This window comes from Chanos chanos, chromosome 7 (assembly GCF_902362185.1).
Source record: "Chanos chanos chromosome 7, fChaCha1.1, whole genome shotgun sequence".
Taxonomy (NCBI): Eukaryota; Metazoa; Chordata; class Actinopteri; order Gonorynchiformes; family Chanidae; genus Chanos; species Chanos chanos.
Window position 1 is genome coordinate 1,028,107 of NC_044501.1, and position 15,000 is coordinate 1,043,106.

Here is a 15,000-nt window from a genome sequence, read left to right on the forward strand (position 1 = left end):
TAACGCCATACTAACACCATACCAATGCCATACTAACATCATACTAACGCCATACCAATGCCATACTAACACCATACTAACACCATACTAACACCATACCAATGCCATACTAACATCATACTAACACCATACTAACACCATACCAATGCCATACTAACACCATACTAACACCATACCAATGCCATACTAACACCATACTAACACCATACCAACGCCATACTAACACCATACTAACACCATACTAACACCATACTAACACCATACCAATGCCATACTAACACCATACTAACACCATACTAACACCATACTAACACCATACCAATGCCATACTAACACCATACTAACACCATACTAACACCATACCAATGCCATACTAACATCATACTAACACCATACTAACGCCATACTAACACCATACTAACACCATACTAACACCATACCAATGCCATACTAACACCATACTAACACCATACTAACACCATACCAATGCCATTCTAACACCATACTAACGCCATACTAACACCATACCAATGCCATACTAACGCCATACTAACACCATACTAACACCATACTAACGCCATACTAACGCCATACTAACGCCATACTAACACCATACTAACACCATACCAATGCCATACTAACACCATACTAACACCATACCAATGCCATACTAACACCATACTAACACCATACTAACACCATACCAATGCCATACTAACACCATACTAACACCATACCAATGCCATACTAACGCCATACTAACACCATACTAACACCATACCAATGCCATTCTAACACCATACTAACACCATACCAATGCCATTCTAACACCATACTAACACCATACTAACACCATACCAATGCCATACTAACGCCATACTAACACCATACTAACACCATACTAACACCATACTAACACCATACCAATGCCATACTAACATCATACCAATGCCATTCTAACGCCATACTAACGCCATACTAACGCCATACCAATGCCATTCTAACACCATACTAACACCATACTAACACCATACTAACACCATACCAATGCCATACTAACATCATACTAACACCATACTAACACCATACTAACACCATACCAATGCCATACTAACATCATACTAACACCATACCAATGCCATTCTAACGCCATACTAACGCCATACTAACACCATACCAATGCCATACTAACACCATACTAACACCATACTAACACCATACCAATGCCATACTAACATCATACTAACACCATACTAACACCATACTAACACCATACCAATGCCATACTAACACCATACCAATGCCATACTAACACCATACCAATGCCATACTAACACCATACTAACACCATACTAACACCATACCAATGCCATACTAACATCATACTAACACCATACTAACACCATACTAACACCATACCAATGCCATACTAACACCATACTAACACCATACTAACACCATACCAATGCCATACTAACACCATACTAACGCCATACTAACACCATACCAATGCCATACTAACACCATACTAACACCATACTAACGCCATACTAACGCCATACTAACGCCATACCAATGCCATACTAACACCATACTAACACCATACCAATGCCATACTAACATCATACTAACACCATACTAACACCATACTAACACCATACCAATGCCATACTAACACCATACTAACACCATACCAATGCCATACTAACACCATACTAACACCATACCAATGCCATACTAACACCATACTAACACCATACCAATGCCATACTAACATCATACTAACACCATACCAATGCCATTCTAACGCCATACCAGTGCCATACTAACACCATGTTAACACCATACCAATGCCATACTAACGCCATACTAACACCATACTAACACCATACTAACACCATACCAATGCCATACTAACATCATACTAACACCATACTAACACCATACCAATGCCATACTAACACCATACTAACACCATGTTAACACCATACCAATGCCATACTAACACCATACTAACACCATACTAACACCATCCTAACACCATACCAATGCCATACTAACACCATACTAACACCATACTAACACCATACCAATGCCATACTAACATCATACTAACACCATACTAACGCCATACTAACGCCATACTAACGCCATACCAATGCCATACTAACACCATACTAACACCATACTAACACCATACTAACACCATACCAACGCCATACTAACATCATACTAACACCATACTAACACCATACTAACACCATACCAATGCCATACTAACACCATACTAACACCATACTAACACCATACCAATGCCATACTAACACCATACTAACGCCATACTAACACCATACCAATGCCATACTAACACCATACCAATGCCATACTAACACCATACTAACACCATACTAACACCATACTAACATCATACTAACGCCATACTAACGCCATACTAACGCCATACCAATGCCATACTAACATCATACTAACACCATACTAACACCATACTAACACCATACCAATGCCATACTAACACCATACTAACGCCATACTAACGCCATACCAATGCCATACTAACACCATACTAACACCATACTAACACCATACCAATGCCATACTAACATCATACTAACACCATACTAACACCATACTAACACCATACCAATGCCATACTAACACCATACTAACACCATACCAATGCCATACTAACACCATACTAACACCATACCAATGCCATACTAACATCATACTAACACCATACCAATGCCATTCTAACGCCATACCAGTGCCATACTAACGCCATACTAACACCATACCAATGCCATACTAACACCATGTTAACACCATACCAATGCCATACTAATGCCATACTAACGCCATACTAATGCCGTACTAATGCCATACTAACCACATACTAACGCCATACCAATGCCATACTAACGCCATACCAATGCCATACTACCGCCATACTAATGCCATACTAAGACCATACCAATGCCATACCAATGCCATACTAACACCATACCAATGCCATACCAGTGCCATACTAACGCCATACTAACACCATACTAATGCTGATCTGGGGCCAGTTCATTATGCCACGACTACCACTTCCTGCCAAACTGTGTGAGGTCAAGGTGAGGTTAAATGTCTGAATCCAGTGAACTGAGGCTTTTCATAAAGTTCATAAAGTTCATAAAGTTCAGAGAGTTGAGCTGTTGATGAGATTTTTCCGCAGTTCATCAGCAACGTCATTAGAGCAGATGGTTCAGGTCAGTAGATGTCATTAGAGCAGATGGTTCAGGTCAGTAGATGTCATTAGAGCAGATGGTTCAGGTCAGTAGATGTCATTAGAGCAGATGTTTCAGGTCAGTAGATGTCATTAGAGCAGATGGTTCAGGTCAGTAGATGTCATTAGAGCAGATGGCTCAGGTCAGTAGATGTCATTAGAGCAGATGGTTCAGGTCAGTAGATGTCATTAGAGCAGATGGCTCAGGTCAGTAGATGTCATTAGAGCAGATGGTTCAGGTCAGTAGATGTCATTAGAGCAGATGTTTCAGGTCAGTAGATGTCATTAGAGCAGATGTTTCAGGTCAGTAGATGTCATTAGAGCAGATGTTTCAGTTCAGTAGATGTCATTAGAGCAGATGGCTCAGGTCAGTAGATGTCATTAGAGCAGATGTTTCAGGTCAGTAGATGTCATTAGAGCAGATGGTTCAGGTCAGTAGATGTCATTAGAGCAGATGGTTCAGGTCAGTAGATGTCATTAGAGCAGATGGCTCAGTGTTCCTGAGTAGACGTGAACGTGAATGTAAATGATTGGAGGACCTGATCTGACAAGGTCATTCTAGTACAGTAATAACCCAAATGCCATTCTAGTACAAGGATGTTCTAGCACAGTAATAACCCAAAGGCCATCCTAGTACAAGGATGTTCTAGTACAGTAATAAACCAAATGCTATTCTAGTACAAGGCTGTTCTAGTACAGTAATAACCCAAATGCTATTCTAGTACAAGGCTATTCTAGTACAGTAATAACCCAAATGCCATTCTAGTACAGTAGTAACGCCAAAGTAACTCCTCTTATTTCCCCTGATTGTGGCCCTGAGTTTGATGAGTATAGGATTACCCCACAATACTGCACTGTTTTGTATTAAACTATACAAAATCCAATTAACACTGCACAGCTTTCTACTATACTAAACTCAATACTTTTTTAAACCACAGGGCGGAGTACTGTACAAAACTGTGCCATGCCTGTGTGTACTGTCCTACACTGCATAATTCTGTAATGTATTATGTCATACACTTCTGTGCTATAATAATCTGTACTGTATTCTGTAATACACGACTGTGCTATAATAATCTGTACTGTATTCTGTAATACACGACCGTGCTATAATAATCTGTAATGTATTCTGTCATACACTACTGTTCTATAATAATCTGTAATGTATTCTGTAATACATGACTATGCTATAATAATCTGTGATGTATTCTGTCATAAACTACTGTGCTATAATAATCTGTACTGTATTCTGTCATACACTTCTGTGCTATAATAATCTGTACTGTATTCTGTAATACATGACTATGCTATAATAATCTGTAATGTATTCTGTCATACACTACTGTTCTATAATAATCTGTACTGTATTCTGTCATACACTACTGTTCAATAATAATCTGTACTGTATTCTGTCATACACTACTGTGCTATAATAATCTGTAATGTATTCTGTCATACACTACTGTTCTATAATAATCTGTAATGTATTCTGTCATAAACTACTGTGCTATAATAATCTGTAATGTATTCTGTCATACACTACTGTTCTATAATAATCTGTACTGTATTCTGTCATACACTACTGTTCTATGATAATCTGTAATGTATTCTGTCATACACTACTGTTCTATAATAATCTGTAATGTATTGCTAGTTTAATGTTGTCATTAGGAATGCTGTGATTTGTGTTGCTGTGTGCATGTGTGTGTGTGTGTGTTTCTGTCTAAACACCCAGCTACTGAATCATCGCCTCACAGCAAGAAGGTCTCGGGTTCGATTCCCGGCTTGGTGGCCAGGGTCCTTTCTCTGTGGAGTTTGCATGTTCTCCCTGTGTCTGCGTGGGTTTCCTCCGGGAGCTCTGGTTTCCTCCCTCAGTCCAAAGACATGCAGGTCAGGTGAATTGGAAACACTAAATTGCCCCTAGGTATGAATGTGTGTGTGAGTGTGTTTGTCTGTGTGTCGGCCCTGTGATGGACTGGCGACCTGTCCAGGGTTTTCCCGGCTTTTGCCCTGTGAGCGCTGGGATAGGCTCCAGCACCCCCCGCGAGCCTAATCAGGATAAGCGGCTTAGATAATGAGTGAGTGAGTGAGTGCATGGTACCTTGAGCCCTCTAGTGGTGTAAAGTGGCATTAAAGGTTTAATGTAGAACAATGATTCTCAACTCCAGTCCTGGGGGGCACTGTCCTGCACGTCTTTGTTTTAACTCTTCATTATCACAGTTCATTGAGCTGATCAAGGGCTTGACGATTAATTGGAATCAGGTGTGTCAGTCCTGAGTTAAAACATAGACGTGCAGGACAGTGGCTCCCAGGACTGGAGTTGAGAATCATTAACTAAGTCAGTGTAGGGTAGATCACTCGGTCAAGTTATCTCCACCCATGGCCTCTCTTACCACTGCTACGCTGATGACACACAGCTGTTCTTCTCCTTCCCCCCCTCTGACTCCCAGGTTCAACCTCGCATCGCAGCCTGCTTAGCAGACATCGCCTCATGGATGTCTGCTAACCATCTCAAACTCAACCCAAAGAAAACGGAGCTCCTGTTTTTTCCTGCTAAGAACTCCCCAGCGATCGACACTGCAATCACCATCGAGGGATCTGTGGTATTCCCCACCACAGCAGCCAAAAACCTTGGCGTAACCCTGGACAACCAGCTGACCTACTCCGATCACATCGCAGCAGTCACTCGATCCTGCAGATTCTCCCTATACAACATCAGGAGAATCCGCCCATTCCTAACACAACAGGCGACCCAGCTCCTGGTCCAAGCGCTTGTCATCTCCCGCCTGGACTACTGCAACGTGCTACTGGCTGGCTTGCCGGCCTGCGCCATGAGGCCGCTCCAGCTCGTGCAGAACGCCGCTGCACGCCTGGTATTCAACCTCCCTAAGCACTCTCATGTCACTCCGCTGCTTACTGCACTCCACTGGCTTCCGGTAGCTGCCCGCATCCAGTTCAAGACACTGGTGCTGGCCTACCAGGCCACTAGAGGCTCTGCCCCATCATACCTTCAGGCTCTTATAACTCCATACACCCCAACTAGGACCCTCCGCTCTATGACGTCTGGACAACTGACGGTCCCCTCACTTCGGGAACCCGGCAGAAGCTCCTCCCGACCACGCCTCTTCTCCGCCATTACCCCGAGGTGGTGGAATGACCTCCCCCATGCAGTCAAGACTGCGGAATCTCTTACCATCTTCCGCAGGAGACTGAAAACCCACCTCTTTAGAACCCACCTGTCCCCCAATGCCTAACCTCCCTTTCCTAAAAAAAACAAAAACAAAAAAAAAAAAACCTTTGTCTTGTATCTGCGTTTGTCAAAGTATTCCAGGGGCGCAATGCGAAGGGGCAATTTGACGCTCAGTCTTATTGTGATCTCTGCTCACAAGGTATTAGAAATCCGACTGATGCACTGATTGTAAGTCGCTTTGGTAAAAAGCGTCTGCCAAATAACTAAATTGTAATTGTAAATTGGGTATACATTAACCTATTCTAGTGTACACTAAGTCAGTGTGGTAAAAACTCTGTCAGTGTATGGTAAAAACTGTGTTTGTCTGTCTCTGAGAACATGTGAGAACCTGTCTGAGCTTGTAGCCCCCACCCCCTCCCATCAACACACATTCCCTTCTCCGATTGGCCAAGAACACAGATTCTTTCCTCTGGATTGGTTCAGATCTCTGCCCTGGGGCTCTGCTGTCCCATCACGGAGTGTTAAAATTCAACCATTAACAGAGGATGAGAAGTAGAGAGAGAGAGAGAGAGAGAGAGGGTGAGAGAGAGAGGGAGAGGGAGAGAGAGAGAGAGAGAGAGAGAGGGAGAGAGAGAGAGGGAGAGAGAGAGAGAGAACGCGCCAAGGTAAGATGGATCGGGATTGCGAAAGTTGAGAGACTAGATAAAATGAGATGTGAGCTGGAGATAAAGATTTAATGAAAAAAAAGGACAAAATTGGGACGGTGACTCTGAGAGAGCCGTAGAGTGTGAGTGAGAGAGAGAGAAAAGAGGGTGAAGGAAGAGACCACGTAAAGTTGCCATTTCACACAGGTAAGACCTGCATGCCTGTGTGCGTTAGTGCCTTTGTGTGTGTGTATGTGTGTGTGTGCATTATTTCACAATCTCTATAACATGACACTTCCCATAATCTTTGTGTTGTGTGTGTGTGTGTGTGTGTGTGTGTGTGTGTGTGTGTCTGTGTGTGTGTGTGTGTGTGTCTATGTGTGCGTGTGTGTGTGTTTCTGTGTGTGTGTGTGTGTCTGTGTGTCTGTGTGTGTGTGTGTGTGTGTGTGTGCGTGTGTGTGTGTGTCTGTGTGTGTGTGTGTGTGTGTCTGTGTGTGTGTGTGTGTGGGCACACACCTGACTGATCATTGGTTAACTGGACACACACCCGTTCCCTGTTTGTTGTTGCATTCAGCGCTGAAATGTATGCTCATATACACTGAGTCTGTGTGTGTGTGTGTGTGGGCACACACCTGACTGATCATTGGTTAACTGGTCACACACCCGTTTCCTGTTTGTTGTTGCATTCAGCGCTGAAATGTATGCTCATATACACTGAGTCTGTGTGTATGGGCTCTGCTGCTAAATGTACCGGTTGGTGAACAGTGATCTTTCACTGACCACGAATTTGTCTTGGCTCCATGTACCAATCAACTGTGAGAAATCTGCCTTTGGTTCTGTCTCACCTTATAATACATCTGCATTGCACATGCATCTCTCCAGTTCTTGAAAGTATATGAAGTGTAAAGGAGTGTCTGTCTGTCTGTCTGTCTGTGTGTGTTAAGGTCCTAATGATGTGTAAAGGTGTGTCTGTCTGTATGTGTGTGTTAAAGTCTTAATGACGTGTAAAGGAGTGTCTGTCTGTCTGTGTCAAGGTCTTAATGAAGTGTAAAGGAGTGTCTGTCTGTCTGTCTGAAGGTCTTAATGACGTGTAAAGGAGTGTCTGTCTGTCTTTCTGAAGGTCTTAATGACGTGTAAAGGAGTGTCTGTCTGTCTGTGTCAAGGTCTTAATGACGTGTAAAGGAGTGTCTGTCTGTCTGTCTGAAGGTCTTAATGACGTGTAAAGGAGTGTCTGTCTGTCTGTGTTAAGGTCTTAATGACGTGTAAAGGAGTGTCTGTGTGTCTGTGTTAAGGTCTTAATGAAGTGTAAAGGAGTGTCTGTCTGTCTGTCTGTGTTAAGGTCTTAATGAGGTCTAAAGGAGTGCCCTGTCTGTCTGTCTGTGTTAAGGTCTTAATGACGTGTAAAGGAATGTCTGTCTGTGTTAAGGTCTTGATGAAGTGTAAAGGAGTGTCTGTCTGTCTGTGTTAAGGTCTTAATGACGTGTAAAGGAGTGTCTGTCTGTGTTAAGGTCTTAATGAAGTGTAAAGCAGTGTCTGTCTGTCTGTGTGTGTTAAGGTCTTAATGACGTGTAAAGGAGTGTCTGTCTGTCTGTGTTAAGGTCTTAATGACGTGTAAAGGAGTATCTGTCTGTCTGTCTGTCTGTCTGTGTTAAGGTCTTGATGAAGTGTAAAGGAGTGTCTGTCTGTCTGTGTTAAGGTCTTAATGACGTGTAAAGGAGTGTCTGTCTGTCTGTCTGTGTTAAGGTCTTAATGAAGTGTAAAGGAGTGTCTGTCTGTCTGTGTTAAGGTCTTAATGATGTGTAAAGGAGTATCTGTCTGTCTGTCTGTCTGTCTGTGTTAAGGTCTTAATGAAGTGTAAACGTGTGTCTGTCTGTCTGTCTGTCTGTCTGTCTGTGTTAAGGTTTTAATGACGTGTAAAGGAGTATCTGTCTGTGTTAAGGTCTGAATGAAGTGTAAAGGAGTATCTGTCTGTCTGTCTGTCTGTCTGTCTGTCTGTGTTAAGGTCTTAATGAAGTGTAAAGGAGTGTCTGTCTGTCTGTGTTAAGGTCTTAATGAGGTCTAAAGGAGTGCCTGTCTGTGTTAAGGTCTTAATGACGTGTAAAGGAGTGTCTGTCTGTCTGTCTGTGTTAAGGTCTTAATGAAGTGTAAAGCAGTGTCTGTCTGTCTGTGTGTGTTAAGGTCTTAATGACGTGTAAAGGAGTGTCTGTCTGTCTGTCTGTGTTAAGGTCTTAATGAAGTGTAAAGGAGTGTCTGTCTGTCTGTGTTAAGGTCTTAATGATGTGTAAAGGAGTATCTGTCTGTCTGTCTGTCTGTGTTAAGGTCTTAATGAAGTGTAAACGTGTGTCTGTCTGTCTGTCTGTCTGTGTTAAGGTTTTAATGACATGTAAAGGAGTATCTGTCTGTGTTAAGGTCTGAATGAAGTGTAAAGGAGTATCTGTCTGTCTGTCTGTCTGTCTGTCTGTCTGTGTTAAGGTCTTAATGAAGTGTAAAGGAGTGTCTGTCTGTCTGTGTTAAGGTCTTAATGAGGTCTAAAGGAGTGCCTGTCTGTGTTAAGGTCTTAATGACGTGTAAAGGAGTGTCTGTCTGTCTGTCTGTGTTAAGGTCTTAATGATGTGTAAAGGAGTGTCTGTCTGTCTGTGTTAAGGTCTTAATGACGTGTAAAGGAGTGTCTGTCTGTCTGACCCGTCATGAATAATCGCTCGATCGCCTGGTGGCTGACACAGATTGGGCTGCCCCAGTACAAACAGACACTGGAGACAGAGTATTATGGACTCGAGGTAATGTGTCTCTCTCTGTCCGTCTCTCTCTCTCTCTCTCTCTCTCTAATCTCTGTCACTTTCTAAGTATTATGTTAGTGGTATCTACCAGTCACATCCATACAGTGTCTGTATGTGTGTGTATGTATATGTGTGTTTGTTTATGTGTAAACTGTGTATATGTGTGTGTAGGGTCTCCTGTATGTAACGGATGAGGATCTGAAACATTTGGGAATCAATGACCCAAAACATAGAGTAACCATTTTAACCCAACTACAGAAACAACGTCAGAGACTACAGCCCAATACAGGTATATGCACACTCAAACTCTCTCTCTCTTCACACACACACACACACACACACACTTACACATGGACACGCACACAGACATACAGACACACACACTCTCACACACATACACACACACTTGCACCTTAACTCAACAACAGTAACCACAAAGATAGCAAAGAAAGAGTGAAACAGAGGAAACACTAAAGTTTTTTGGTGAAGTTGGTAGGGAAGAGGTTTGACACTGAGGGGAGTTAAGAGGACTAGAGGTTTGACACTGAGGGGAGTTAAGAGGAGTAGAGGTTTGACACTGAGGGGAGTTAAGAGGAGTAGAGGTTTGACACTGAGGGGAGTTAAGAGGACTAGAGGTTTGATACTGAGGGGAGTTAAGAGGAGTAGAGGTTTGATACTGAGGGGAGTTAAGAGGAGTTGAGGTTTGACACTGAGGGGAGTTAAGAGGACTAGAGGTTTGATACTGAGGGGAGTTAAGAGGAGTAGAGGTTTGATACTGAGGGGAGTTAAGAGGAGTTGAGGTTTGACACTGAGGGGAGTTAAGAGGAGTAGAGGTTTGATACTGCGGGGAGTTAAGAGGAGTAGAGTTTTGACACTGAGGGGAGTTATGGATTTATACTGAGCTGAAGTGTTATGTGGAGTGAAACATACGAGACCTTCACACTGATTTCTACACCCATCCCTTTTGCTCTGCAGATCTGACCTTTGACCCCTCCCCAGACCTCCCAGCGCTGCCAAGAACACGCAGTGTGGCTCGCAAGCACTCAGTGGGTTCGACCTTTGACCTACTCAAGCCGCGACACGACCTGTTTCGCCAAAGCATTGTGCCCCGCCTCCGTTGCCATGACGACAACCGACGCTCCGCCTCCTGCTCGCTGCTCCACGCACTGGAGGAAGACCAAGAACCCCGCCCACCTCACAGGAGAGAGAAACACAGGTATGACCGCCCACCTCACAGGAGAGAGAAACACAGGTATAACCGCCCACCTCACAGGAGAGAGAAACACAGGTATGATCGCCCACCTCACAGGAGAGAGAAACACAGGTATGATCGCCCACCTCACAGGAGAGAGAAACACAGGTATGACCGCCCACCTCACAAGAGAGAGAAACACAGGTATAACTGCCCACCTCACAGGAGAGAGAAACACAGGTATGATCGCCCACCTCACAGGAGAGAGAAACACAGGTATGACCGCCCACCTCACAGGAGAGAGAAACACAGGTATGACCGCCCACCTCACAGGAGAGAGAAACACAGGTATGACCGCCCACCTCACAGGAGAGAGAAACACAGGTATGACCGCCCACCTCACAGGAGAGAGAAACACAGGTATAACCGCCCACCTCACAGGAGAGAGAAACACAGGTATAACCGCCCACCTCACAGGAGAGAGAAACACAGGTATGACCACCCACCTCACAGGAGAGAGAAACACAGGTATGACCGCCCACTTCACAGGAGAGAGAAACACAGGTATAACCGCCCACCTCACAGGAGAGAGAAACACAGGTATGATCGCCCACCTCACAGGAGAGAGAAACACAGGTATGATCGCCCACCTCACAGGAGAGAGAAACACAGGTATGATCGCCCACCTCACAGGAGAGAGAAACACAGGTATAACCGCCCACCTCACAGGAGAGAGAAACACAGGTATGACCGCCCACCTCACAGGAGAGAGAAACACAGGTATGATCGCCCACCTCACAGGAGAGAGAAACACAGGTATAACTTTGAGTCTCCCGCTGTATCACAGCTATACTCATATCACACTGTGACTGGGACACACTCAGGTCCGGCAAGTGTGAGCAGATGTCCACGGCTGTCTCACACATATTCAGTTCACTCTTACAGTGTTAATCACGGCTTACAGAAACATGTTAAGTGTTCACTCATCCGCACTCATCAAAGTGAATATAAATATGACAGCGCCCTTCTGTGAGTATTTCAGTGGACACACTTTTTTTCTCATCATGTTCCTGTGGTGAGTATGATCTCTGGACTGAAACAGTGAGGGACCTGTTGCATCGACACATTCTGAGCTGGCACAAACTGCCTCACACAGACAGCTCCCCCTGCTGGTCTCACGCGGGACTCTCAGGTGACAGGACATTCATGTTGAAATCTGGATTTATCGTTTGACACACACTGACACGCATGCTATTGCTCTCTCTCCCTGTCTCTCTCCATACAATCACACTCTCTCTCTCTTTCTGTCACACTCTCTCTCTCTCTCTCTCTCTCTCTCTCTCTCACACACACACACACTCACACACACACACACACACACACACACACACACATTCTATGTAACAGGTACTGCAGTCTGTCAGTCCCTCTAGAGGAGGGTGTGGCGCTGTGGAATGTCCCACTCTTCAGCGGGGATAGCTAAACCCGCCACAGCCTTGAACTTTACACCTCACAAGCCTTTTACCCTGGCAAAGATACAGATCATGTCTCACTAAACCAAAATGTATGTATGTATGTATTTATGTATTTATTTATTTATGATTTATGGGTCATCTTACACGGGGACAATAAACACCGTACAGACTCCAGTGCGCCATAAGACATAATCTCTGTTAACGTCATGTTTTCTCGCCTTCCCTCTGTAGTCATGCTGGCACAGTCTGGTCTCGATAAAGAACAGCGAAGTTTGAGCAAAAGTCAACGGAGTGACGGAGTGTGTGTATGTGAGAGAGAGAGAGAGAGAGAGAGAGAGAGCGAGCGCACAGATAAGGGGGCCGTGCGCAAGTCAAGTCAACACAAGTTTTACAGGCCAAAACAAACATGTTCACTCGTCTCTGGAGTTTTACAATTGCAGGTCGTTAACCCGGTGTGTGCAAGGTAGCGCAGCCCCCACCGGATGGATCAGGAATATTTTCAGGACGAGAACGAGAAAGTGGAGAATCTATGGAATGTAGCTTAGAAGATAGCAGGATTCCGTGCGTGAAAAAATACTAAGGAAACGTGTGACAACTCGTCAGACTCCCAGCAAGTTTCAGCGAAAGACACAGAGTTAGCCGTGAAGTCGTGAGATATTCCGAGCAGGTCAACGTGTTCTGGAAGTTGTCAGGTATGTTAAATCGTGTCTTTAAGATTTTGGCGAATCTCGGTGTGTCGGCTGCACTTCCTCGTTAATATCCGTCAGAATGTACACTTTTTAAACATTTTGTTGTCGTTAAGCATGTTCAGCGTGCTATGGCACTCGAACGTTTTTAGTAAAAGATGACACAACACTGACAGATGGCAAAGTTGACAGTTGTGTTCAAGCCATTCGTAGTTAATCAGAAATAGTCTACGTCTTGATTTATTTTCTCATGTTTTCCGTGCGAGCTACTTTTTGTTCAACGCAAACATGAATCACTTGCGTGCGTGCGTGCGTGCGGGTGTGTGTGTGTGCGTGTGAGCGACTTACACGTTCCTCCTGTGAGTTTTGTAACATAAATTAGATACATGTAGTCACACGAATGGTTAAAAGGTTATCAGTTTCAAAATCCACGACAAAGCTGGTCGTTGCAAAAGTAAACGCGATGAATCCAACATCGCTGCGGGGTTCGGTATCAGTGGACAGTCAAAGCTACCCATCGAGCGGATCGGCCTTGGACTGACTGTACGCGACGGCCTTGGCGAGTCCCTTGATACCAAGTGTATTTGCGCCAGGAAGGCTTCAGGGTGCGGTTACCATGGCAACATTTCCAGAGGCTGTCCCCCCAGTGTCCTGTCTAGAGTAAAGTTACTCTACCTCTGCTCCAGAGGAAAAGAAATACAGGACACATGTTCGGGAAGGAAACAGCCATTAACATCCTTAACCGGTTCCAAACGCACAATTCTGCCTGCAGTCCCACGGTTGCTGTCGGAGATGGTCCTTGGTGCTGCCGACACTTTTGGTGTCTGACTGCTTTACTCAAGGGTATTGAATGTGGTTTAAAACAAGTTCATGCAACTCAGCCTTTGGAAAACACAGCTGTCAAAGTTTCAGCTGCGCAAGGGTGTGGCTGACGAACGGAGCAGAATCGTTGAGTCTTGGCGTATGTGTGGGAGAGCAAGCACAGATGTCTACCGAGAGAGAGAAAGAGGAAAAAACATGACGTTATTGTCTCACTGGTCCCGCAGTTTTACAGGTTGGGATTGATTCACTGCTGTTGTTCTTAGGCCAGGATGAAAAAAAAAAAAAAAACGACTGAGTTGAGAAGTTCCAGCAAAGTCTGTAATCTGCTGACATGCATTGTTTTTTGTGTTTTAGCAAACGGAAGAGCGTAGCAGCCTTCTTCAACCAGGTGAGAAGACACCATGCCTCTGACATTACTCAGGCATTTCAGTCAGTGTGGTGAACAGGAGAGTTTCAGATTACTCAGGTATATCAGTCAGTGTGGTGAACAGGAGAGTTTCTGAGATTACTCAGGTATATCAGTCAGTGTGGTGAACAGGAGAGTTTCTGAGATTACTCAGGTATATCAGTCAGTGTGGTGAACAGGGGAGTTTCTGGGATTACACAGGCATTTCAGTCAGTGTGGTGAACAGGAGAGTTTCTGGGATTACACAGGTATATCAGTGAGTGTTGTGGACTGGAGAGTTTCTGAGATTACTCAGGTATATCAGTCAGTGAGGTGAACAGGACAGTTTCAGATTACTCAGGTATATCAGTGAGTGTTGTGGACAGGAAAGTTTCTGAGATTACTCAGGTATATCAGTGAGTGTTGTGGACAGGAAAGTTTCTGAGATTACTCAGGTATATCAGTGAGTGTTGTGGACTGGAGAGTTTCTGGGATGCGGTGGTGACTGTAGTGGGTGACCAGGGGAGCGGAAGGTGATTG

General features: G+C 44.2%; 1 protein-coding gene across 1 annotated transcript in view; it reads left to right on the top strand.

Annotated features, from left to right (window-relative positions):
• The first annotated feature begins 9,810 nt into the window (after positions 1-9,810).
• The window catches only part of sh2d3a (SH2 domain containing 3A), a 19,071-nt gene continuing 13,881 nt past the window's right edge, over positions 9,811-15,000 (top strand). Inside the window, exons 1-5 of the mRNA XM_030780316.1 lie at positions 9,811-9,900; positions 10,072-10,189; positions 10,876-11,116; positions 13,215-13,259; positions 14,430-14,463. Coding sequence (XP_030636176.1) covers positions 9,811-9,900; positions 10,072-10,189; positions 10,876-11,116; positions 13,215-13,259; positions 14,430-14,463 — 528 coding nt within the window. The remainder of the gene's footprint in view (positions 9,901-10,071; positions 10,190-10,875; positions 11,117-13,214; positions 13,260-14,429; positions 14,464-15,000) is intronic.